This window comes from Psittacula echo (genome assembly GCF_963264785.1).
Source record: "Psittacula echo genome assembly, chromosome: 3".
In the NCBI taxonomy this organism is placed as follows: Eukaryota; Metazoa; Chordata; class Aves; order Psittaciformes; family Psittacidae; genus Psittacula; species Psittacula echo.
The window spans coordinates 114314703-114341554 of NC_137736.1; the positions used below are offsets into that span (position 1 = coordinate 114314703).

General features: G+C 39.6%; 1 protein-coding gene across 1 annotated transcript in view; it reads left to right on the forward strand.

Moving 5' to 3' along the window:
* Positions 1 to 18364, forward strand: part of TRPC6 (transient receptor potential cation channel subfamily C member 6) — a gene marked incomplete at both ends in the record, with an annotated part of 90031 nt that extends 71667 nt beyond the window's left edge. The window contains 6 exons of the mRNA XM_080614194.1: positions 2160 to 2424; positions 5270 to 5465; positions 7091 to 7294; positions 14454 to 14537; positions 17184 to 17259; positions 18213 to 18364. Coding sequence (XP_080470320.1) covers positions 2160 to 2424; positions 5270 to 5465; positions 7091 to 7294; positions 14454 to 14537; positions 17184 to 17259; positions 18213 to 18364 — 977 coding nt within the window. The remainder of the gene's footprint in view (positions 1 to 2159; positions 2425 to 5269; positions 5466 to 7090; positions 7295 to 14453; positions 14538 to 17183; positions 17260 to 18212) is intronic.
* Between the last annotated feature and the right edge of the window lie 8488 nt (positions 18365 to 26852).

Consider the following 26852-nt stretch of genomic DNA (forward strand, 5'->3'; position numbering starts at 1 on the left):
CATCTGGTTCCAACCCCCCTGCCATGGGCAGGGACACCTCACACTAAACCATGTCACCCAAGGCCTCATCCAACCTGCCCTTGAACACCGCCAAGGATGGAGCATTCACAACCTCCCTGGGCAACCCATTCCAGTGCCTCACCACCCTCTCAGTAAAGAATTTCTTCCTTAGATCCAATTTAAACTTCTCCTGTTTAAGTTTGAACCCGTTACCCCTTGTCCTGTCACTACAGTCCCTGATGAAGAGTCCCTCCCCAGCATCCTTGTAGGCCCCCTTCAGATACTGGAAGGCTGCTATGAGGTCTCCACGCAGCCTTCTCTTCTCCAGGCTGAACAGCCCCAACTTTCTCAGCCTGTCTCCATACGGGAGGTGCTCCAGTCCCCTGATCATCCTCGTGGCCCTCCTCTGGACTTGTTCCAACAGTTCCATGTCCTTTTTATGTTGAGGACACCAGAACTGCACACAATACTCCAAGTGAGGTCTCACGAGAGCAGAGTAGAGGGGCAGGATCACCTCCTTCAACCTGCTGGTCATGCTCCTTTTGATGCAGCCCAGGATACGGTTGGCTTTCTGAGCTGCGAGCACACACTGAAGCCGGCTCATGTTATGTTTTTGCCAACATAACCAGTACTTGCCTTTGCTCAGAGACTTTTATATTATTTTAATAGTTCTCAATCCATTGTCTTTACCAACAAGAAATAAAAATGTTAATAAACTTGATTAGAATATATGAGAAGTGTCTAGAAGCTATTTTGCCCAAATGAGGAAAAATTTAAGTTCTGTTTACTGCCATCTTTGATCTTAGTTACCAGTGAAATCTGAGGTAAAGCTAACACAGGTATGCCTGCTTGTGTGAAAATGTGCAGTCTTTTGCCATACAGACATTTTCTTGTCTGAATATAGTGTGTAATAGGCTTTGCAGTGAGGAGCTCAGTAAACAGAACATGCACTTACCTGCAAGAAACACACAGCAGCTAACAAGGCAATGAAAATGCACCAACTGCGCCTTGTGCCTAAAACCAGAGTAGTTTATTACTTTGTCAGGATACATGAATATTGGCATTGCAGTAAGTTCCTTGAAGAATATAATTTTCTGATATATGTAAGGTCGTTTTGAATAATGCTCAGCATCGCTGGGTGTGAATGTATTATAAAGCTGTACAAATAACTGACTTTTTATTAAATGGTTATGTATTAATTAGCAGCTCAAATTAGTATTTTTCCAAGTGCCAGCCATTGTAGTGTAAATTATTCATTTATTTTCCTGGCTTTACAGTAGAGTAAACATGGATAACAGCATTCTGGGAGTAGAAAACCCATCCCAGGTTAAACCTCTTCTCTTTGCCTGAAGCACACAATAGTGCATTGAATTTAGGTGTCCCACATCATCAGGCAGTGCCTTAATCTCCAGCAAGGAAGTATTCTGGAGGATATTGCTTTACATTTCTTCCTCTGACACTTTTCTGTAAATATTTCTTTAAGTACAGGTTTGAACCTGAATTTTGTCCTCTGCAGCTGAGTGTGTTCCCTGTCAAAGACCAGTGTCACATTCACTGATTGATCTAAAGGGTGTTCAAGTAATTTGCACAAGTGGATTAGCTTCAACAGAAGAGATTGATAGAGATGACGATAGAAAAGGTGATAGAATGGGTGTTCAGCGTGTGCCAGGAAAGAGCCGTAACTGTTTCACTATGAGTAAAAAGATGAAATAAATAGAAAAAGTAGAGGAAAATTATTGTTCCCACATGTTTAGAGTCATGGAAGCCATTTAATGATTCCAGATCCCCACATCAAAACAATTTTTTTTGGGTAGCTAAAACAAATCGCATTTCTAATTTAATTTATTCAATTGACACTGTAAGGTGAATTTTACTTAAATTCTCTAGCAGGCTGGGATTCAACTCCCAGAAAGTTACCTCAGTGATCTTACAGCCCACGTTTATAATCAATGGAGATCTAATCAATACAGTCAGTGGAGCTGTGAAATGTTTCTAGTGCTACCTGGCTCAATTCAGTTGGTTAAACATAAGTGATTAGCACTGTTTGAATCACCCAGGGTTTCTTCCAGTTTTGTCCAGTTGCTGTTCCAAAAAGACCTCCCATAGATCTGTACAGATATCTTGAAATGCTAACAGAAATTCTCATCTTTTGTTTCTAGCCAGAATAAACTGGGATCCATCTGATCCTCAGATCATATCTGAAGGCCTGTATGCAATTGCAGTAGTGTTAAGTTTCTCCAGAATTGCCTATATCTTACCAGCTAATGAAAGCTTTGGACCACTGCAGATATCACTTGGCAGAACTGTGAAAGACATCTTCAAGTTCATGGTGATATTTATCATGGTGTTTGTGGCTTTCATGATAGGCATGTTTAATCTCTATTCCTATTATCTGGGGGCAAAACAAAATGAAGCATTCACAACGTAAGTACAACTGATTAAACTATGATGATTATGGGCTGGTTTTATGGAAAAAAGTTGCTTGCATTGTATGTATTAAGTTTAGTAATTGTTTTGTAGGATTTGCATCTCTTAAATATTTGTCTTGGATTAAGTAGTCATTTTCTCTCTTGTTCTAGTGCTTAAAGGATATATTTGAAATCAGAGCTTGAGCTTCTGATCCTAACAATACCATAATAAATTGAGAAAGACAGACTGGGAAGCTGAGATATAGTTGCCCTTTATGTGACAGAGCAGCCAGAATGCCTGTACATTTGCATAGGGATAGGGGAAGAGCCAGCGTGAGCACACAGGTCAGGACTAGAAGGCAGAACAGCATGGGTGATGTTGTAGTGGATATCTGCTACAGAATGCATGATCAGAAAGACAAAGTAGATGAGGCCTTCTTCAGACAACTGGAAGAAGACTCACTCGCAGAATCTGGTCTTCATGGGGATTTTTAACCACCCTGATACCTGCTGGAAGGAAAGTACAGCAGGGCACAAGCAATTCAGGAGATCTCTGGAGGGCATTGACGATAACTTCCTGACACATGATCGAGGAGCTAATGTGGAGAGGAGCTGTGCGACACCTGACTTTTACAAACAAGGAAGAACGGGTTGGGTATGTGAAGATTGAGAGCAGCCGTGGCTAACCCTGAGATTGCAGAGTTCAGGTTCCTGAGAAGAGAGAACAAGGCAAATAGCAGGACCACAACCCCAGCCTTGAGGAGAGCAGACTTAGGGATTCTTCAGGGAAGAATCTCATGGCATAAGGCCCTGATGAGAGGGTCAGTCTAGGGAAGATGATTGATTTTCAAGAATGTCTTTTCAGTGCTCAAGATTGGTCCATCTCAATGGGCAGAAAATCAAACAGAGGTGTCAGGAGGCCTGTGTGGATGAGCAAGACTTATAGGCTGGTTGTGATAGACCAGCTGGTTGTGATGCCAATCAGAAGGACCTTGAAAGACTTGAGAAGTGAGCTACAGGAACATTGTGAAGTTCAACATGGGGAAATGCCACATCCTACCCCTTAGAAGGAAGAACCCCATGCATCAGGACAGGCTGGGGCTGATCAGCTGAATAACAGTTTGGCAGAAAAGGAGACGGGGGTCTCGATGGACCATGAGCCAGAAACATGCCCTTGTGGCAAAGCCTCCTGAGCTGCACTAGGCTCAGGATGCTCATAAAAAACCAGAAGTACCTCAGACCCCTTCACAGATGGGCATATGTCAGATGATCTGACAGTGCAATCTGTAATAGCACTCCGTGCACAGGGCTTGTTCTCAGGGTTGTTCAAAGATTTCAGGACATAGGCTGGGGAGCTTGCGAGACAGCATCCTGCCTATGAGGGAGTTTGGCACGGGTACGTCAGAGTGCAATGTAGCAGCTCCCTGCAGCACATGGGAGCAAGGCTGGTTCCTCCATCATGTGCTGCTGTCATCTGTGGTTGAAGCAGACTAATCACTGCAGTGTGATACATATGAGAAAACATTTGTAATTTAGTTCAGACAATTCTGTATATTCTTACAGGTTAAAAAAAAAAAGTATCTAATTCCTTTTTTAAGGACTGCCTCTCATTAGTTTCCAATGGCAATAACCAAGTCCATCTTGGGAGGAGAAAATATATTCCTTTTCTTTTTTTTTTTTTTTTTTGACTGTTTTGTTACCTGCTCTTTTTTTTCCTCCCCACCCTAAAAATAGAAATTCTGAATTTACTGTCTTTCAGGGGTTATTTGGCATACATTTGTCATGCCTCTCCTTTCTAGCTGTGATTTTAAGATAAATCACTTCAATGGAAACTCATTCTTCTGTGTGCTCTGCAGCTCTTGCCTGCTTCATTTCTGGCTGTCATGATCTTTAAGATACAGCTATTACAAAGTATACTCAGCCAGGAAGCAAACTTGGCTAAGAGGGAAAACAGTGTTTCTTTTTTCAGTATTATTAGTTCACACAGTAGATAAAGTACCTAAAACTACAAAACAGTAAATTCACAACTAAAAATTAGGGGGGGTTAACTTTTTTTTCTTAACAATAGCATGATAAAATCCAAAATTTGCTTTGCAATGCTACGTCTGCATTTTTAGATGTGGGGATCTGAGATCTCTTCATCAAAGCAAGAGAAAGTATGTCTTCAGACAGGTGGAGATGGATAGGAAAAAGTACCTCAGAGGTTTGGATTTATCTTTATGTGTGTGTATATATATATATATGTAAGCTGATTAAGAGGAAATACATGTATCTAAATGAACTAACCTGAAAAAATCAGTATCCCCACACCATGGCTTATTGCATTTACCCTGGATTGGTGTTATAGTGAAAACTCAACTGGAGATTTAAGGTCTGTGAAACCCATTTTTTGGAAAATGCTAATTTTCAGTCAGATCCTGTCTTCTTCACGTTTCAGAATGTCAGTCCTATTAATGGTGAAATAATTCATTCTAAGTGAACTAGTGGTGCAGTTAAAATAACATATTACAGGTTGATTATTTTTATTTAGATTCTCATTACCAGCAAGAGCATAGCATATAGATTAAAGTATTTAACAAGTGAATTGTTGTGATATTCTTTTGAGGATGTGTATGTAATTCCTAAATGGAATCAGATGGTTTTATTGTCAGTCCTAAATATTAGGAATCTTACATTATGAAACAGCCTGTACCTATGAAATTAGATAGTCTACTTGTTCTGTATAATATCACTGTGGTAGAGTTCTACATTATAATGGAACAATTTGTACACTGTGTAAAAATGGTAACTGACAATTTGAATGGTAAGAATGTGCAGCTTTTCTTCAGTAACATATGCGAGTGTTTAATTTCTCCTTTCAGTGTCGAAGAAAGTTTCAAGACATTGTTCTGGGCTATATTTGGACTCTCGGAAGTTAAATCAGTTGTCATCAATTATAAACACAAATTTATTGAAAATACTGGTTATGTCCTTTATGGAGTCTATAATGTTACCATGGTCATTGTCTTACTCAACATGCTTATTGCAATGATCAACAGTTCATTCCAGGAAATTGAGGTAAAAATTCCATTTATTATGAAATATCACCACATTTACTGTTACAGCTAATTGTCTAGATCTGAAAATTTTCTTGTTGACATTTTATTTAAGAAAAATAACATGTTATTTCTCCTATATAATAGGAGAAAATACCCATTCCTCAGTACATTTGTATTATAAAATACCTGGAAATTACCCAGCTACATGTGCTTGCGATACTAAGCTAGACTGGACTAAGAAACTGCTGTTGTACTGTGTTATGTTCCTGAAGAGGAAGGGTTACATTGTGTGACTGAATCTTTCATTTGCCTCAGTTGTGGTTATTACATAAATACAATTTCTAAGTAATAACAGTAAGAGGGAGTAGTGCCTCTATGCTGCAGGGATGTTCTTGTTCCTATGCCTTGACCTTGCAAGCAGGTCTATAATACATTGTATTCTTCTTTTATTTAAACAATTGTTGCTCTAGTCCTCTGCTGTGAACAAAACTTTACAGAGTAATCAGCAGGGCTACTGAAAATCAGTATGAACTTTGCATGCAATGGAAAACAAAGGGCTAAATAGTTATCATTGTTCAGAAAACAAGGAAGCAGATCTCCAGAAGTTAGGCCATCCCAACCTTCTCCAGGTGACACCTTTGACACAAAGCAGCAGACTCAGATTTGCACCACTCTGGTCCCAGGTTCTGGTCTCTGTTTTGTGGCAGTGGTGTTGTCCAGCTTGAGCAAGAATAACATGCATTCTTGAAGGAGGCTCAGATTCTTCTGACTCAGGAGGCCACAGAACAAGCTATCAGGTTCAGAGCAATAAAAAATAGTCTATTATCCAAAAGTGTGGTGACTGGATGCAAACAGCTTCTAAAAAAAGCTATAGCCATATTGAATCATGTCCTTGAACATGACGTCGGTCCTTTCTGCAGGAAACCGTCTTGAACTTTACAGGTAGGAACAGAGTGAGTATTTTGGCTGTCATTAATGTTAAACATAAACCACGGTGATGATAGCATATTTGATTTAATTATATATTCCAGCAAGCAGAAGGAATTAGATGAGAATCACCTATTTTTTTATCATGTTTTAATTAGCAGAGTAAATTTTTAATTTAAAGTTACAATACTATGTCTTCTTCACAAACCAAATGATAGACTAATTGCTACAGAAGAGACCAGTAAGATAAGAAATCATAGTCTTATTGAGAGGTTTACGTTTTTGTTATGTTAACATAGGATTTTTCCACTTACAGAGGTGCCAGTGTTCCAAGCAGTTTGAGTGTTGCCATGAAGCTTTAACTTGGGCATTGTACTGTGTGCTTTTAAGTCAGAGCTTTTGTTCTTATCAGTGTGGTCTTAAAGAGGTCTGTCACTGTGAATCCTGTGTTGCAGACTGTTAGCACTCACTCTGGAGTAACCAGTGATTAAATCAAATCCACTTTGTTCTTCTGTAATTGCGTTATTTTAAATGGGTTAATAAGAACAGATCCATTAATTAAAATTCAGTTTTCACAGATTATAAACAAGTTGTTGATCTGTTTGAGATTAATTTCAGCCATTTACATTCAAAACACAAGATAAGGTTTAGCTAGAGCATCTTCAATAGTCAAGGTGGTATTAACAGTTCATTAACAGCCATGTTTCTGTTTTACAGGATGATGCTGATGTAGAATGGAAATTTGCAAGGGCTAAACTTTGGTTTTCTTACTTTGAAGAAGGGAGAACTCTTCCAGTACCCTTCAACTTAGTGCCAAGCCCCAAATCTTTGCTTTATCTCCTACTCAGAATCAAAAAATGTATTTCTAAACCATTTTTGTGCCAAAAGAAGAGCTTTCAGGAAGATGCAGAGATGAACAAGGTAGTCTTATAATGTGTATACTAGCTGCTAATTTTAAAAGATAAAACAAGTTTTAAGTTCATTTTTGTTGTTGACCTGTTCTTCTCATGATTTTCCCAACACAGTCCATACTGAAGTCAGTCACTATGTACAGGCTTAAATTCGTATTTTGTTTTTATATAAGTACTTGTCTGCATCTGCAATCAGTTCTAAGTTTAGAAATACCATTGTAAATTTACAGTTCTTCCTGCTTCTTGTCATGGAATCAGAGAATAATTCAGGCTGGGAGGGACTTGAGGAGGTCTCTGGTCCAACCTCTTGCTCAGAGCTGAGTCAACTCTGAGGTCAGGCCCAGCTGCTTAGGGCCTCATCCAGTCAGATCTTGAAAACCTCCAAGGATGGAAACTGCACCATCTCTGTGAGCAGCCTGTCACTGTGCCTTATGGGGAATAAGTTGCTGCTTTTACCTCTCAGTTGAATATGTCCACTGTCTTTACTCTTCTGTCCTGCAGCACTGTGAAGACCCCAACTCCATCTCCTCAGTGACCTTCCCATACACACTGCTATATGCTGTTAGATACATTTGAATCCATCTCCACTTCTGAACAAGCCCAGATTTCTCAGTGTCTCTTCACAGGAAAAGTGTTCCAGCCCCAAACAGCTCTGTGACCCTTTGCTGAACTTGCTGCTGGTGTTTAATACCTTTGGATCTGTCCCTCAGCTCCTCTTCTCCAGTTCTTTTCTGCCAAGCTGCTCCCCAGCCATTCTCCAGCCTGTGTTACTGAAAGAGTTATTCCTTCCCATTTGTCCTTACTGAAATTCACAGGGTTCCTGCCAGCCCTGTCCTCCTGGATGACATCCCTGCCCTCAAGACTGTCAGCTCCACACTCCCTCCCCCCAGTTTGGCTTTGCAAACTTGACAGGAGTGTGCTTCAACACCTCCTCTAACATGTGGGTTTTGATAAAGATGTTTCAAAGGGTAGGTCCTCGGACATGACCCCTTATATCACCCTCTAGGCACAAGCACCCAGCCAGGATTTTGCCCATCTAGTTGTCCACCCAGCCAGGCAGTAACATCCTAATGTGGGTACAAGAATATTCTAGGTACAATGTTAAAACTCTTGCTAAAGTCAAGGTAGATGACATCCCTAGCTCTTCCCTCATCTGCAAATGCAGTCATTTTATCTCAGAATGCCATACAGATGATTAGACAGGTTTAACTTTTCATAAATCCACATTTAGTTTTCGCAATCATCATCTGCTTTTCCATGTGTCCTGAAATGTGCTCCAAGGGGACTCAAAACATTCTTTTGCCAGTTACTGAAGGGAAGTTGAGTGAACTGTGTTTGCAAAGGTCATCATTTTGACCTTTTTTAAAGATGGGTTTGATGTTTGTCTTTCGCCAGCCTTTTGGGGACCTCTCCCAGTATTGTCTTTCAAAGACAATAGTGTATTTGCAGGGACTTCATCTGCTCTCTCGGTATCCATGGATGCAGCCCATTGGGTCTTAATGGACTTGTCTGGGTCAAGTTCTCTCAAGTAACACCTGATTGACCCTCCTCCACAGCTGCTTGTTCTCCTTCTCTTCGAATACCTCCACTAAGTGCAGAGACCTGATGGACTGTTGGTGAAGCCTGAGGCAAAGAATGCGCTGAGTCCCTGAGCGCTTGCTGAATCCGCTGTCAGTAAATCCCCTGCCTCACCACTGAGCAACAGGCCCACATTTTCCTTGTTCAGCCTTCTGCTTCTGTTCTAGCAATGTAAGCTCTTCGTACTGTCCTTGCAAATGTCAGCTGAAGATGAGCTTTGTCATTCCTCACACTACCCTCACATGCCTGGGCAGGGTTTATAAATTCCTCCTTTGTCATGGGTTGACCCTGGCTGAATGCACGGCACCCACCAAAGCTGATCTGTGACTGCCATCCTCAGCTGGACAGGGGAGAGAAAATGTAACAAAAGACTCATATGTCAAGATGAGGACAGGGAGAGATCACTCACCAGTTACCATCATGTGCAAAATAGAATCGACTTGGGAAAATTAGTTTAATGTATTGCTCATCAAATCAGAGCTGGGTAATGAGAAATAAAACCAAATCTTATAAACACTTTCCCTCAGCCCTCCCTTCTTCTGGGCTCAACTTCACTGATGAATTCTCTAACTCCTCCCTCCCCAGGCAGCGCAGGGGGACGGGGTAGTGGGAGTTGTGGTCAGTTCATCACAGATTGTCTCTGCCACTTCTTCCTCCTCAGGAGATCTCCTCACACTCTTTCCCTGCTCCAGGGTGTGGTCCCTCGCACAGGAGACAGTCCTCCATGAAGTTCTCCGGTGTGAGTCCTTCCCTCCTGTCTCTGGCTGCTGTTCCACAGTAACGTTTTCCCCTTCTTAAGTATGTTACCCTTGTCCAGTGGTGCATCTGCCTTGGGGCCAGCTCGCGTTGACTTTGGGATATGAGGAAGCTTCTAGCACCTTCTCAAAGAAGCTGCCCCATAGCTGCCCCACTACCGAAACCTAGCCATGCAAACCCAATACAAGCCCATTGCTGCTTCCTCTGAGAATGCAGCTGCTTTTTATTGTGAAGCGTTCTGTTATGTTTTATTTACACAAATGCAGTAAAAGCACTTGATTCATTGCTGTATCTCATGGGCTTTTTTAAAGAGTTTGTAGTCAGTCTGGTTTTTCTGCAGTGTCTTGGTATGAATCAAATTAATTTCTTTAGGAGAATATGAGACTTAACACATGGTGTTAGGTGGTATTCGAAGTGTAAAGACTAGCACTGTTGTAACACGTTAAGGAAGAAGAGCTTTGCAAGACAACTGATCAGAGGTAGTGAATAGGAAGTTGAACATATAGTAACATTCACACAAAAAAGAAATTACAGATTTGTCATGGTGGCAGAACAAATGTGTCATTTATGGAAATTTTAATATGGAAGGATCTTTGTTAAAATAGGCAGTAGTCTAAGCAGAGGTCTTCTCAAGGTAAGGAGTTCTTGAGTCTGTAGTCAATAATCATTCATTATTAGACTGGGGACCAGTAAAGAATTTACATGCATCTGTCAACGCTCTGTCACCAATGTGACAAGCACTTTTACCATCACAGTTATCAGTTGAAGAGTAAAGAAAAGAAACTGGTTGCAATCCTGGGGAAAAGTACTATGCCTATAACAAGCCTTTGCCTCTGGTTAAGTTCATAATAGTCTATAAAAAAAACCCCACATACTACAAACACTGTCACCAAAGTCAAGATTCTTATTAACCTCAGATGTCTCATGTGTGCTACCAGTTATTTTTCTAGCATTTCACAGGTCTCACTTAATTTTGGGGGGAAGTTTAATCCTCATGTATTTAACACTCAATGGATGTGAGACTGCATTTACTAAAGTTTTTGACGACTCTGACATTTGCAAAACTTCTCATCAAGCTACTTGATGCACATCAATTTCGCAACTTCCACGAGTGATAAAGACATCACTGAAAAATCATGACTTTAAGGAGCTGCATATAAACTTCAAATTGAGTGTTGGCAAGAAACAACAAATCAAAAGGTTTTTCTAATTTTTCCTAATTCACTTAGTTTGTGACTTTGAAAGCACTGAGTAAGTTAGAAGCTTATTTTTGATGACTTTTTAATATGAAATTTATGTGGCTATAAAACAGATACCCTTTAAAATCCCGTTCTTACACCCTAAGGAAAGAAGCTGTATTTTTTCATTACCTTCCAAAATGATATTCAAACCTAACAATTCATATATTAATGCTTTCTGCTCACTGCAGATTGCAGAGTAGCTAATGCTAAGTGAAATGTGCTTACTGTCTAGCCAAGGAAGCTATAAAAGTGTAAATCAAAAAGAAAAAAAACAAAAACAAACACAAACAAACAAACAAACAAAAAAAAACACCAAAAAAAACACCAGAAAAAAAGCTTTTACATTGAAAACCATAAATAAAGCAGCTGAACCACACTTATTCATTCCTCAGCTTTTCCAGCAGAGTGACTTGATACTACCAGAGGATTACACTTTTGCTTGCCTTTTGGACCACCACATACTGTGGGGCTGACTTTATCTGAATCTATCAGATGCTGCCATTCTTCACACTTCTGAAAAGTAACGAAAGTGTTTTTGTGTCACGTTTTGACCCACTGTTGATGATTCGCTATTGTTAAGTCTGTTTTATGGCATCTTCTCAAAGGCATTCTCAGGCTTTTTGTGTTTTGACTCTGGACTCATCCTGTGGTGAGCTGAGCATGTTGGTGCTGCTGTGAGTGCTGAGTAAGGAGCTACTTCTGCAAGGAGCTGCTATAAACTCAATGAGCTGTGCAAAGATAAGAAGAGATCTGGCAATACCAGACCCAAGATTTGTTGGCTGTGTCTGTGCTAGTAAATTAAATGTGACAGAGCTTATCTGGGCACTAAGGCAAATTCTGGAATGGCTTGCCCCTATTCAAGTAGTTTTCCTCCCAAAGTAGGGTTGCTGCAAGCTATTGTCCCCAGGTCACTCCGTTAGCCAAACTGCACAAGGAGGGAGACAGTTGCTCTGGTGCAAATCCTACTTGGGAGGACACTAAAAGTTTACTGATAGAAGACATTGGATTGCAATACCCAGAAATGTTAACACACACTTGAGAGTTTACTGATTCACCCCCAACCTGTGGGTCTTTCTCCTGCAGAGCCTGCATCTTCTCAGTGCAAAAGCAGCAGCAGCACCAGGGTGAGTGTAAAGACAAGAATTAAGATGTGAAGGGCAGAGTTCTGCCCCTAGAGCCAGCTCTGCCCTCATTACCTTTGGCAGAAAATGAAGCCAGATGCCATCAGTGCTCGACAGCAGGTGATTTACATAGCTGTGCTCAAAGTGTAGCATACCAGAAACTAACTTCTTGAGACATATCTGTATACAATAACAAAGGCTGTGAAGATGTTTTCTTTCAGGCTGTTGGTTAAAACTTGCAGATTTCTTCTGTTTCAGGCTAGAATTGGTGTTCTAAAAATCAAGTGAACAAGAAACTCAAACCAAAAAAGGGGAGAAATAAATGAAGAAAAAGGAGAGTTTTAAAGAAACTTACTTTGAGTTTTATTCTAGATTGAAAAGCAGCCTTGTGAATTAGAAAGTTTATGGTTTAAGTGTTGCAAAACTTGTTCATCTTCCTAAGCTAAAAACTGATAGATGATGTATTTAATACTTTTTCTTAAAACATGGCCTTTCAGAATAGAAATAAGGAAGAACTAGTTATTGAAAGAACTTTAAACTCTCACTCAAACAATAAAAAATGTTAACTTTTACTTACCTGGTATAAAACAGTTTCTGAAATTTTCACAAGTGACCTCTGGTTATGGGAGCTCAGATTCTGAGTCCCTTCCTTCTGCCCTTCTCCTGACACTGCAAGTTGCCAGCTGCTGCTGAAAACTGGGATTTAAGATGTTAACAAAGTGCTCACAAAACAGCTGCAGTACTTGCATTACTCGTTGGTTGCATTGATTTTTAAATAATGGTAGAGAAAGAAATTTCAAAGAAGGTGGTGTTTTCTAAGAGCAATGATCCCTGTGTGCTGCATTGCTTCTTTCACACAACTCCTGGAGGAGAGTTATTTTTGTTAGGGTTTATATCCTGGTTTTATTTGAATTACATTTTTTCCCATTCTGTTACTCGTGTGAAAATGTTCAATAGATAATAACTTAAAAAAATGAATTCTAGTTCAGTCATCAATGTGACACACTGAGTTTAGTAGTAATTTTGAGGGGAGGAAAAAGCCATAGGTATGAAGCTTAAAGAGATTGTAAAAAATTTGTGTAAAAATGAAGTTATAATGAAATCTTGGCAATCTCTGCCACCAAGTGGTCATTCAGCAAAGTACAACAAATGTTCTGTGCTGGTATTGCTACTCATAAGCACGTTTAGTGGAGTGATACACTTCTAATTTATGGGCCAAATTACAAAGTGCTGTAGCTAAGTAAAAGTAAATTATTTTGTTCAAAAAATACAGCATATTGAAGGGTCTAAGTTAAAATAAAAATATTACAGTATGTCTGGTTTTATAGGCTTGCTCTTTGTCACAACTAATTTCACCATATATTACTGATTTTGCTATTTCTAGTGAAAATCAGGTCTTAGTTGAGCACTGGATTAATTTTTGAAGTGGACCAATGTAATATAAATTTGAAACCGGTGACCAGCATAACAGATTACATTTTATATACATAATAAAAAAAAACCACACCTAAAATTAATAAATAATAAAAATAATAAAATTAAATGCAGTTGTACATTAAATGTAAACTGGTAAGTAACAGGATCATGAATAGTATCACAGCTGCAGACTAAGTCCTGCTTATTCCTCATCCAGATCAATCACGTTTTATATTTCACTTTCTTTTTAATTCCTCAAATTACTGCTCATTGAACTGGCCCCATTATCAATCTAAAGTAATATTAATTTCACTTTGACAGTTCCTTTTCACTCTTACTGCAGCCTGGTCATTCAGCTGGAGCCTCAGTTCACCATTTTGTGATGCTTTAGTCCTCAAAGATGTAAATCAGTAATGAAGCCTGCAATTTGCATCCATGGTGTTTCATCAGGGAGTGATACCCTTTCAGTATATTTAGTAAAGAAGATGCTACTCAGAAATGTCAGCTGATAATTTTGTGGTCCCTGGCTTGACCTGAATAACAGATTACATTCAGCCATTAGTGCAAGTGAGTGGAAAAGCAAACTCCTTGTGTATTTTGTGGTCGTGTAGGTGGCATTTGATGTGGGCAAGTGCTATGAAAGAAAGGAAAAGGATAATGCAGCTACCTCTCCTTCTTCCTTGACTTCTCCCAACCATGCCCTGACTCCTTCATCCATTGCCTACGAAGCTGTGGTGCACCAGTGTTGCCCTCCTCTTGATGTGGGTCCACCTCCTATGCAGAGGGAAAGGCTGTGAGGAGGTCTCTGCTCTGCTTTGATCCGTTGGATGTGTTTAGGAATAGGTGAGAGGCAGAATAAAGGGAGAAAACTTCCCAGTTCTCGCTTTCCTGCATCAAAGTCTGAAAGGGTTTGTTTCATAAGGACTTTACCACAGTAATCGAATACTTCCCAAATTGAGTTTACAGTTAATGTTCTGTCATATGATATATCCATGAGGTAATTTAACCATATTGTGCTTCTATTTATTTTGTACTGTAAATTATGTTTTCATTTCAGCTTGGTCAAAGGAAACAATCAAGTATAAGAAGCTCAGATGAAATCCACTTAAACAGTTTAAACAATCCTCCAAGGCAATACCAGGTAAAAAACCAGTTTACTTTTAAATGAGATCAAGTATAGAACTGGCAGACTGACAGCATGCAGACAGTGTTGAATTTATGTTAAATAATATGAATCAAGAATAAATCCACAGACCTGGTATGTATAATAAATAAATGCAATTATTTAGGCATTTGCAGCATAATCAGGATGTTTTTCTTCCCTTGTAGCTTATTAAATGTGCCACATTTTAAAGCTCTTGAAAAATGTTTTTAATTTTAGAGACAGGTTGAGTCCTCAACTGTATAGTGTGAATTAAAAAAAAAAAAATGAATCACAGAATCTTCCTCTTCCATCTGCTGAAGCTGCTTAGGTTATTGTGTCACACCTTTATGCACCAATACTTCAGAGCAGCTCTGCAGAGAAGGACTTGGGGGTGTTAGAATCATACAACCTCCCTGGGCAACCCATTGCAGTGCCTCACCACCCTCTCAGTAAAGAATTTCTTCCTTACATCCAATCTGGAAGGCTGTTGGTCAATGAGAAAATGAACATGAGCCGGCTTCAGTGTGCGCTCGCAGCCCAGAAAGCCAACTGTATCCTGGGCTGCATCAAGAGGAGCGTGACCAGCAGGTCGAAGGAGGTGATCCTGCCCCTCTGCTCTGCTCTCGTGAGACCTCACTTGCAGTATTGTGTGCAGTTCTGGTGTCCTCAACGTAAAAAGGACATGGAACTGTTGGAACAAGTCCAGAGGAGGGCCACGAGGATGATCAGGGGACTGGAGCACCTCCCGTATGGAGACAGGCTGAGAAAGTTGGGGCTGTTCAGCCTGGAGCAGAGAAGGCTGCATGGAGACCTCAGAGCAGCCTTCCAGTATCTGAAGGGGAGCTACAGGGATGCTGGGAATGGATTATTCATCAGGGTCTGTAGTGACAGGACAAGGGGTAATGGGTTCAAACTTAAACAGGGGAAGTTTAGATTGGATCTAAGGAAGAAATTCTTTACTGAGAGGGTGGTGAGGCACTGGAATGGGTTGCCCAGGGAGGTTGTGAATGCTCCGTCCTTGGCGGTGTTCAAGGCCAGGTTGGATGAGGCCTTGTGTGACATGGTTTAGTGTGAGGTGTCCCTGCCCATGGCAGGGGGGTTGGAACTAGATGATCTTGAGGTCCTTTCCAACCCTAACTATTCTATGATTCTATGCACTGCAAATACCTTTCAGCCTTTATGCTGTCAGTACAATCTGTTTATTCATTGTCTCCCAAACAACTGTAGTGCAAACCTCTGTGTAAAGTATGAAGAGACCCAGCACAGTCCACATAAAGCTCAGCTATTCTGGTCCAGAGGCTGCTCCTTTCCTTCCTGTAATACTGCAAAGCTGGTGGAAAGGAATAAGCAAGACCTGCCTGGGCCAAGACCATCTGACTGCAAAAGAGTGTAGAAAATGAGTTCTTTAAGACAAAAAAAGTTTTTCCCTTTGGGCAGGGTAGCTCGGCTCCACTCTTACATTGTGCAGTTTCTGCACAAGTCTTTTCCAAAAACTCCCTGACTTTTTCACAGCCAATTTCATTATGCAGTGACAGATATTAAGATTACAAATGTATCCCTAAATGTGAGAATGTGCAGCTTTGTATTTGAAACATTCTTGTATAATTAGAATAAACAGTACAGCTGCTGACCCTGCAAGCATGACTGTAGTGATGGTCTGGAATCACTAATCATGGATGATTCACCTCACAACCACCTCTGGTCAGGTCTGTTACTGTGGAGACAAAACCAGACATATAAACCTGTGTATATTTTGTGTCTTGTAATGAAAACCAAAAAGTATTGTGTTGTCATGGGTTGCATCATATGAAAATACTAAGCCCAAAGTAGAAAGGAAAGACAGATCCTCAGAGGTAATTAGGTACCTTGTTCTTACTCAAGTAATTTGAAGTAATGGGAGAATCAAGGGTGGAATCCATTTTTCCTGGAACAGTAAAGTTTACATTGGAATTTTATGGCCTAGGTTCCACTTATTTTTAGCAGAGAGGGTAGTCATTGTAATGGTGTGATTTATTTGATTCATTTTAGTTGTCTTAGATGAACTGTGCTCTCAGGTTTGCGTTTCTGTCCATAGAGGGAATTAAAGGTGACTACCGCAGATATGTATATTTACATTAGAAAGTAATTGTATTTGGTTATATGAGTCCCAGCTGAGATACTTAAATGAGACTTAGAATTGTGGGGCCCATTTTCTCCAAGCCTAACGTTAGGAAAAGTTAACTTTTCAAATATAATCTAAAAAGAAAAATAAATTTAAAATAAATTGATGGCAAAAGGGTTTAGCAGTTAGCACTGCTAATCATCTTCTGGTAGCAATAAAGGCTAGATGGTTTCACCTACATGGAGATCAAAGCTGCAGCGGTCTTTATTAATCATTCTGATAGACTTCAGTATTAGGTTAAGCTTCGTGAATGATAACATTTGTAAGATGTGTTTAGTTTTCTAACTTTCATGTAAGTATATGTGCAGATTCATAAAGTTTAAATATGTACCATAGATGAAAGCAGAGATTTTTACATTATATTCCTTTTAACCTGGCAAGTCCTAGGCTGAAATGTCTGAATGCAACACAAGGTAGCAGAGCTCATATTTTAAAATGTCACTAGAAAGTCCAACTAAGAAAACTAACTTTCTTCTCTGCAGAAAATAATGAAGCGTCTCATTAAAAGATATGTACTGAAAGCTCAGATAGATAAGGAAAGTGATGAAGTCAATGAAGGTAAGTTGATTAATTGTATGTTTATCCTTAGCCAGGAAATCGAAACAAACTAAAGTGGTTACATATGCCACTTGAAAAAATGTTACCAAAATACTTAATTTGCCTGTCCGCTTGACAAGTTCAAGATGTAAAATTAACATGAAGTTAAGGAAGAGATACAGCTTTCTGTCTCTGCTCTCCCATCAGAAACTACTACTGATCTGACCACTTCTTGTGGAAAGTGTTTCTATTTCTAATAATGACCATGCGTTTCCCATGGTGAAGCTGCATTTAATGTAGCAGTTGGTTTATGGCACTCCTGTACATATTCCCTGTTGTGGGTTCTTATTGCTGATTCTTATCACTCTCTACAACTGCCTGACAGGAGGTTGTAGTGAGGTGGGTGTCAGCCTCTTCTCCCAAGTAACAAGCAATAGACAAGAGGAAATGGCCCCAAGTTGCACCAGAGGAGGTTTAGATTGTAGGTTAGGGAAAATTTCTTCTCTGAAAGGGTTGTCAAGCATTGGAACAGGCTGCCCAAAGATGTGGTAAAGTCACCACTCCTGGACATATTAAAAGATGTGTGGATGTGGTCCTTAGGGACATGGTTTAGTGGTGGACTTGGCACTGCTAAGTTAACAGTTGGACTCAGTGATCTTTAAAGTCTTTTCCAACCTAAATGATTCTGTGATTCTATGATCTCTCTTGCAGCAGAACAGCGGATTCCATTTAACTTATCATTTGAGTTTTGTGAACTCATGTGATCTCTCACACTTCTGCCTTCAGATTTGATTCCTGAACTGCACTTTCATATTCCTATCCCTAAGTCATCATTCACCAATGAGCAGCAGAAATCTGCTTTTCATGTTTCAGCAAAGAAATACAGAGAAGGCTCTTGATAACTGTGGGATATTTGGATATGCTCATTTTTTCCTGTGTTTCTTAATAGTGTGGTCTTCTAATGTCTGTTACAGGTGAACTGAAGGAAATTAAACAGGACATCTCAAGTCTTCGGTATGAACTCCTTGAGGAAAAATCTCAAAATTCTGAAGATCTGGCAGAACTTATAAGGAAACTTGGGGAAAAACTGTCAATTGACTCTAAGGAAGAAGAAAGCAAGAGATAACCTAAATGTTGAAGAAATGCAACAGAACATTAACAATTCACTTAAAGCCATATTTCTGTTTTGCTCAAGTCTAGCTCACATTTCTACAAAAGATTCAGAAATTAAATCATTCCAATTCTTTATTGAAAAAACAGAGTGGCAAATCCCCTGTGTCTACAGCAGGGAGGAGATACCACTTGAGTAAAGATATTTATTCTTTACCTGCTGAAGAATAGTCAATTTGAGATAATTTTAATATTCCATTTACCTCTTTTAGAATTCCAGTGGAATCTTGATAAGCCCAGTCATGAAAGATTAAAAGCAAAAATCTTAACTTTTCCTACACTAACTGATTATTTTTGCAAATTTCGTTTTATAGATGTTCTTACATATATTTTAGTGAAGCAAAAGAGGAAAATTCCAGGCTTTTATGTATTTATATCAGAATAAGCTATTTAATTTTTCAAGCATTCCCAACTAGCAAAAAAAAAAAAAAGCTATCTGCCTTTCTTACAAATGTAGAGGATATTAAAGTAATTTATTTGAACTGTTCCTTGAAGAGATAGATAGCGGAATACTCACACACTGTGTTAACACTTTTCCCTACTTATTCTTGTCACCACTGGAGTATCCTGAAAGTTACCTAGGTTCCAATGGGAGTTAGCACATTAGGAAAGAAATATTTTTCACCAAGTTTATGAAAAGCTATTGCTGAGACCTAAAGAAAAATTATTTAACCAAAAATAATTAATCCTTGAAGTTCTAATCTGTTCCAGAATTTCCAAGTTCTTCAGCTTTTATGTGTTGAACTAAAACTCCCAAACTGCAGGGTAGGGTTTGGATGTAAAGCCAGTAAGAGGTTTATTTAAGGTAGAAGATACTAAAATATTAGCTGCAAGCCCGCTCTCTGAATTTTTGGAACATCATACATTGGAGACCATGTTTTCCCACAGTTAAACTTGTTTAAATCCTTGTTTGTTCAGATCTATCGTTAGCAAACAAAACCATGTTATTGCAAAAGTTCATGAAATATCATCTTTGGGTTTGCATCCCTTGTCCTTTTTTCCTTCGAAGAAAGCTCAGCTCCTGTGCTGTATTCCCTAAGAATCATTCAATGAAGGATCTTCCCTCCATGTCATCAACAGAAGCCTCCAATGCTTCCACCCTACCCACTGCAGTACTTCTATCTCTGTCTGTTAAATGGGTGAAGAGGTAGCCCATGCCATGCCTGGTGGGTGTGTGACTAGCCAGCTAATATGTCCATGCAGGACAGTCAGCTAGTTTCTGTCTCTCCAGATAGATCTGGCTAAATTTCGTCTATTTTTCCTCCTCAGTTAATAGAACAATTTGGTTTCTCTCTTCTGACAGTTAGCAATTCTGGGGCTGTTAGAAGCATATATTACACTGGGGATCTCTGTTCCTCTTCAAGCTTGGTTAAAATTAGTGAAAGGGCTGTGAGAAATTTTAACAAGAACTTTAAGATTTATAATGCTCCTGTAAAAGCCTTGTATGTTTAGGAAGCAAGGCTGAAAATGGCTTGTCAGTAATTGCTTTTAAATCAGCTTTGTGAAACTTATTTATTGTGGAATGTAACAGAATGTTTCCACTTCTCTCTTTGAGGCTGGAGGTTATTTTTTAATGGATTTAGATTAGTTTCTAGATGAATTTACTGATAGTCTGTTTTTAAAAAATTGTTGGTGAAATCACTGTGCATTTTCAGGGAAAAAAAAAAAAAAAAAAGAGTGCATTAGAACAGGTTTTGAAATCGTGTGGAGACAAGTGGAGGTGAGGGGCTGTGTCCTGCCTGGAGAGCAGTGGAAGCTGCTGAGGAGTTCAGCCTGCCCTGAGGGTTTTCAGCCTGCCCTGAGGGTTTTGCTTGGCCCATTAGTTTAGCCACAAGTGGAGCATGTGGAACAATCCATGTCCTATGGGCTGAGTTATGAACTCAGGGTTTAGAAACTTTTAAGGCTTCTTCCTCTGAGGGAGAAGGGAAGTGAGATTTTCAAAGGTAGTAGAACAGTTTGTACTAAAACCCACAGTGTGCTGACCTGAAAAGCTATGAGCTACAGAATAGCCAATGTCATAACGCCTTTGATCATGAGAAAGCATTACCTCATACCCTGCAGCATTTCCTGCATTAATCTACAAGGGGGTACTGCAGACTCTGAGATGACCCAACTGGCTGGTCTTTGGCAGAAGCACTCTGGGTTCTGTGTCAGATGTTGTGTGGAAAACGAAGGCAGCTGGGGTCATCTTGGGCTGGAAGACAGCATGACCCTAACTTCACTGCCATTCATCTCCTGCATGGTTCCTGCCCATCTCCTTTGGCCAAGGCTGGCAGCTGATTTTGAGCTCCTGGTTGAGTATTTTGGGCCTGGTTTTCTGAAGTAAGAACTTACTACGGCTCTATTGAATGAGCACGTTAGAGGCCATACTGCTCAAAGCAGATCTCCCACCTTTGGCAAGCTCTTCTGAAGATCTATTGGTCAGAACTTCAGGTAACAAGGACAGTCTAAAGTTCACTTTGGGCAATCAAAAAATCTTTATTTTTTGTCTTTGCAATGTACAATTTGGATCTGTGGTCCTGTGTTAGATGATGGTAAAACTCTCATAAACCCAATGTAAGGAAACACATAAACACAGTTTAAGATCCAGGCACTTTTAAAGTGAAAATTTTTACTACAGAGGTAAAATGTACACTGTGAATTTGTTTAAGCCCAAATTTTGACTTACCTTAAAACTATAAGATCATAATGTATATATTGTATTTCATGAGGAAAATACATATGGATTTTTTAATTCAATGAAGATATTTTATATGTAGTTATTATTCATGGAAAAATTTGTTAAATATATTTGAAGAGGTCTATTGCCAAATGTAGTGTGACAAGCAATGTAGTATTTAAAATGAGCACAATATCAAATATATTATTCTCATAAAAAAAAAAAATTAAAGGTACCAGACTCAAAACACCTTTGTGATGCATTGTATGAACACGCTGGTCCTTCACTGGGAACCTTTGTCTGCTCTTGCTTGGAAGACAGCAGCAAGACAAATATGATGAAATGATTTGCTAGCAACACTAGTACCAAAAAGGTTTCACACAAGGAACGAAGGTTTCTTCATACGTGATTAGACTTGAGGTCAAATTTTGTCTGCTGTGACTAGTGGTGACTGATGCTAGATGTTTCAGAACATCTGTAATAGGTAACAGACATTTTGCATCCTGCGTAGTTCACATAACTTTGATGAGGAAGTGTTTCCAGGGTTGGTTTTGTTTTGGTTTTGGGGTTTTTTGTGAGCTATTAGCAAGATAGTCTTGCTACCTAGTCAGTGGTTTCTTTAAATAGTTATTTTTTGAGCTCAGCAATTCACAGTTTCTGCAGCAGCAGCTTACACATCAAAATCAGACCTACTATGAAGAAGTATTGCCTTTATAACTTCTTCATAATTTCTGAGTATCCCTAACTATTGGGAAAAGTTCATCCATCATGGAAGACTGCAGATATTAGAAACTAATACTGCAATGCAAGCTTAAGGTACTCAAGATTTACAGTGACAGGTTCTGAGTAAGAGCTACAGGGTTTCACATATAGATCTGGATATTCCAGATTAAAATCTTCTGTATTTCACCATATTTTAGAGCGCTTCCACGCCAAGCCAATGAATCTCACTAGTTTTAGAGGTGGGATTTACAGGTTCATCTGGTTTTAGCCAAAAGAACTGCTGCATCAGAGGTCCTCTAGACATCCTTTATATGCAGTGGGTTGAAATGGTCACAGGCATGATTTTGTTTCATGTTATGGTAGGCAAGTATCCCAGGTAAGGCATATAGTAGAAGGGAACATTTCATTCCAATTACTCTAAAGAAGCCTTTGCAACTGTTACTGTAGCAATTATATAAAATATAATGAAGTGTGAGGAGTCCCAGCTTGGCAGCAATGAGCACTGCAGTACACTTCAGAGCCATGACCCATCCCAAATGCTCATTTACTTGGAAGTGCTTGAACCAATGAGAGAGGCAGGATCTAATCTGCCTCAAGAAGAATCCAGCCCATCTCCTAGGAACTGTGGATGAGTACAATTTTTCTTTACTCTGGGACATTATTACATTTTGTCCTTCTTCATTAAGTTTAATTATTTGTAGATATAACTGAAAATACCCATTTGCAGCATCTACCCCAGACGTGAGAAAAACTGTACTTACTGTGCACATGGCAACTAAATTCTTGTTGCTCAACCAGAAGCTTTATGAAGCTCATATCCCATGTCTTAGTATCTTGGTGAGCATATATATATATATGTCCTTAAAATTTACAAAGTACAGTTTGATCTTGGCAGTACTTCAGCTGTAGCAGCTGTATCATGTAATTTACTAAGAACATGTTCTCATGGCTGCTGAGTCCCAAAATGCAGTTTTGACCAATGAAATCTTTTATTTGCTTCTCAGTGATTTCCCTCAGGCCTGATATTTGTAGCTGAACATTATAATTAATATGCCACATAATGTGCAACTGTGCTCATTTACAGAACAGTGAGAATTGTCTTTATGTTGAAAATTGCTCATTTTTCATGTAAGTATTTAACACTTTTTTTTTTTATTCATTAGAAAATTCCTGGTGTATAATATTTCCAAGCATTTATGTTCCTGTTTAAATTTTAATTCGGCCTGTGGAGAATAGAACTCAAATGTAAAAGTTTGTGTTTGGAAAAATACTTGTACTTCAGGAGCTCATACCAAAAAAGAAGTTAGGTCAGTCTGAGGAGAGTACCTTAAACTCCATGTGCTTAGAAGGCCAGGGAATCCCATATGATACACTGCTGTTCCCTGGTGTGTATGACCTTGAGCAGCTCAAAATATTTCATTTGTTCTCTTGTTTCCATTGTTGCAAAACACAAGTATCCTGTTCCTCTTTATGTTCTTGTCACCATCCTTCATGTGACGGTGTAGTAGGGATCACAGGGATCACAGTCTTGCAGTGCTGTCTGTGTCCAATCAATTGTATTTTAGTAGCATCTGGTTTTGTTTTAACCTTTTCAATATTTTGTGGTTCAGCTCCTTGACATTTACTCTTTGCTCCTTTAAGTGATGGATCTCCAATCAAAGTAATTGAAAAAGATCAGATCATATATTATGCAAAGTACAGTTAAACAGATAAATTATCAATAGCAATATTTGTATGCATTTTTATATATGAAAACTTATATCACTTTGATATTTCATTGTGCTTTATAAAAAACAAGGAGTATATTCTGTTAGGTTTGCACATTCTGTCATAAAGGACATAAGGAAAATGACAAGCAGTCCAAAAACCTTTTGACTGCAGGCAAAACCTCCTCACTCTTGGCTGGTGAATGGATTTCTGCTAATAAATTTATTTTCCCATGACATTTGTCAAGCCAGTTCAACTCTCTGTTCCTTAGCTTCTTCATTTATGCCAGAGGAGAATACTGATGTAAAAATGGTCAAATGAGCAGTTTGAGGAATTTATAAAAGACAGAACTTCAATCCTTTCTCAAAGGGAGAATTTCCCTGCTTCCAGAAAAGATTTAATAAGATATACAAGAACTGCAATGGTGTAATCCACTTCAATATAGAAAAAACACAAGATTTTGTGGGTGGAGTGTCTTCACAGCAAAAGGCATTGCTATGGGATTATTCTTGAGAACTGCAGTTCTAAAGATTCCATTTAAAACACTTACTGAGCCAGTCCTGTTTGTAGCCCAATTACTCAGTTCCAATCTCCCCCTGGTATATTAAGGCTCTGCAGCTGGCTCATGACGTGCTTCTGGATGGAGAAAAGTCACTGGCACAATAAATTGTTTAAAAAATTGCATATCATGAGCAAGCCTTTCTGACAAACAGAAAATAAGGTACAATATCAGGTTGGTATCAAACTGTGTTGGGAGTAAAAGATGTAAGGCTACTTTGGGCAGCTATGCTAGAACATGTGTGATCTCTTCTGAGGTGGTAGTTCTGTTTTTCAAAAGGAAATATTTCTCCTAGAAGTGACCTTGTGCTGAATTTGCCATGATCATTTACGAATGCTTAGAGTTTCTTCCCTCTGAAGCGGACTTTACACTTTGGTTTGCAATTTATTTGGGGAAACTAAACTGCCTGATAAAGCCACATCTGTTCATCAGAGACATCTCTCTGCTACAGAGAGAGAAGTACCTACCCTACAGGAGGATGTTAACTGTAGTATTATTAACAGTGATAATGCCAAACCCTGGCTTGACCAAGAAAGATTTCTTAGTATCAGAGTGGGAGGAAATAAAGATGAAATCACTCCCAAAGAGCCTAAGGTACTTTTACTGTCTGAAATTTGCCTGTAACCATCCATGAATGTTCCACATGTCTGGTGATTTTGTCTCTTCTGGGTTAGATATCCACTACACAGATAACTCAGCAAGCCATTTAGGCTCCTCTTCTAGTCTCTGAAAACACACAGAAAATTCTAAGGAACAATTTTAGATGTCTAAAATATGCCAGCAGAATGTACTTTCAAAATGCCTTGTTCTCTCCACTGCTCAGGCAAGTCCCACCCATTGTCATACACCCTTTGTCATCAATGTCAGTGAAATCAAGCATCAGTCACCAGCACCTTCTTCTTCAGGGCATCCACTCAACTCAGGCTTCTATTGCCTGAATGGTGCTTCAGAGATGTATCCTGCCTTCAAGTGGAGGTGCAGTTCCAATATAACTCTAGTAGTGGTGACTGTCTGAAAGACAGCTTCTGACAACTTCTGAGGTGTATGGCCCACCAGGAGAGTTAGATGCATAATTCCTTCTTTGCCAGAAACCATATGGTGGGGGTGTCCACATGTGAACAACAGGAAAAGAAACCTGTAATAACTCACCATTAACTTAGCTGAGTTGCAAAACCACATTTTTTGTAGTGCTATCCAAAATGCATACAATTACTGTCTGGATCAAAGAGAGGATTTGACATTGCCTAGAATCTTATTTTCTCCAGTTCATGAGAATTTGATTCCCTCTTATACGCTAACACTAGGTTATGTGAGTCCCAATAACCCGTATCTTCTGCTGAGTCCATCCCTGTAAATGTCTTAACTGGGTATGTAAATACATGAGGAACCATTCTCTTCCCAATAAATCAAATATTTTAACAATTTTATTTCCCAACTATATTTCCATGTTCCCTCATCTACTCTTTCCCTAAGTAACAATGAGCTTAAAAAAATTATGTCCCACAGCAATGCCTTGTCCCTGCCAACATAAACTCATTATACGGTGGCCAGAGGTTTGAATTAACAAGTACTGTTAGGAAATAGATGTATTGATTTAGTAATGATTATAATATAACTTACTTATCTTTGTGCAGTAGATTTATCAATGTCATGGCTAACTGCATTAAGCACATCAGCTTTCCAGAAATCTTGCTATAAGAAAGGGAAAAAAGACAAAAAAACCCCACTTGTCTGAGCAAACTCAATTCTGTAAATCAGAACCACTGTCCTCATTCTTATTTCTTTTTGTTTATAGTGTAAAAGGATCTGATTATTACAAACAGGCCCTTAAAAGCCAAGTTTCTCCTGGGAGAGATTATGCTTAGCACTGCAAGTGGCTTTAAAAAACATAATATAGATAAATCATAGAATCATAGAATCATAGAATAGTTAGGGTTGGAAAGGACCTTAAGATCATCTAGTTCCAACCCCCTGCCAGGGGCAGGGACACCCCACACTAAACCATGCCACCCAAGGCCTCATCCAACCTAGCCTTGAACACCACCAAGGATGGAGCATTCACAACCTCCCTGGGCAACCCATTCCAGTGCCTCACCACCCTCTCAGTAAAGAATTTCTTCCTTAGATCCAATCTAAACTTCCCCTGTTTAAGTTTGAACCCGTTACCCCTTGTCCTGTCACTACAGTCCCTGATGAATAGTCCCTCCCCAGCATCCTTGTAGGCCCCCTTCAGATACTGGAAGGCTGCTATGAGGTCTCCACGCAGCCTTCTCTGCTCCAGGCTGAACAGCCCCAACTTTCTCAGCCTGTCTTCATAGGGGAGGTGCTCCAGTCCCTTGACCATCCTCGTGGCCCTCCTCTGGACTTGTTCCAACAGTTCCATGTCCTTTTTGTGTTGAGGACACCAGAATTGCACACAATACTGCAAGTGAGGTCTCACAAAAGCAGAGTAGAGGGGCAGGGTCACCTCCTTCAACCTGCTGGTCACGCTCCTCTTGATGCAGCCCAGGATACGGTTGGCTTTCTGGGCTGTGAGCTCACACTGAAGCCAGCTCATGTTCATTTTCTCATCGACCAACACCCCCAAGTCCTTCTCTGCAGGGCTGCTCTGAATCTCTTCTCTGCCCAACCTGTAGCTGTGCCTGGGATTGCTCCGACCCAGGTGTAGGACCTTGCACTTGGCATGGTTAAATTTCATAAGGTTGGCATCAGCCCACCTCACAAGCGTGTCGAGGTCCCTCTGGATGGCATCCCTTCCCTCCGGCGTATCAACCGAACCACACAGCTTGGTGTCAT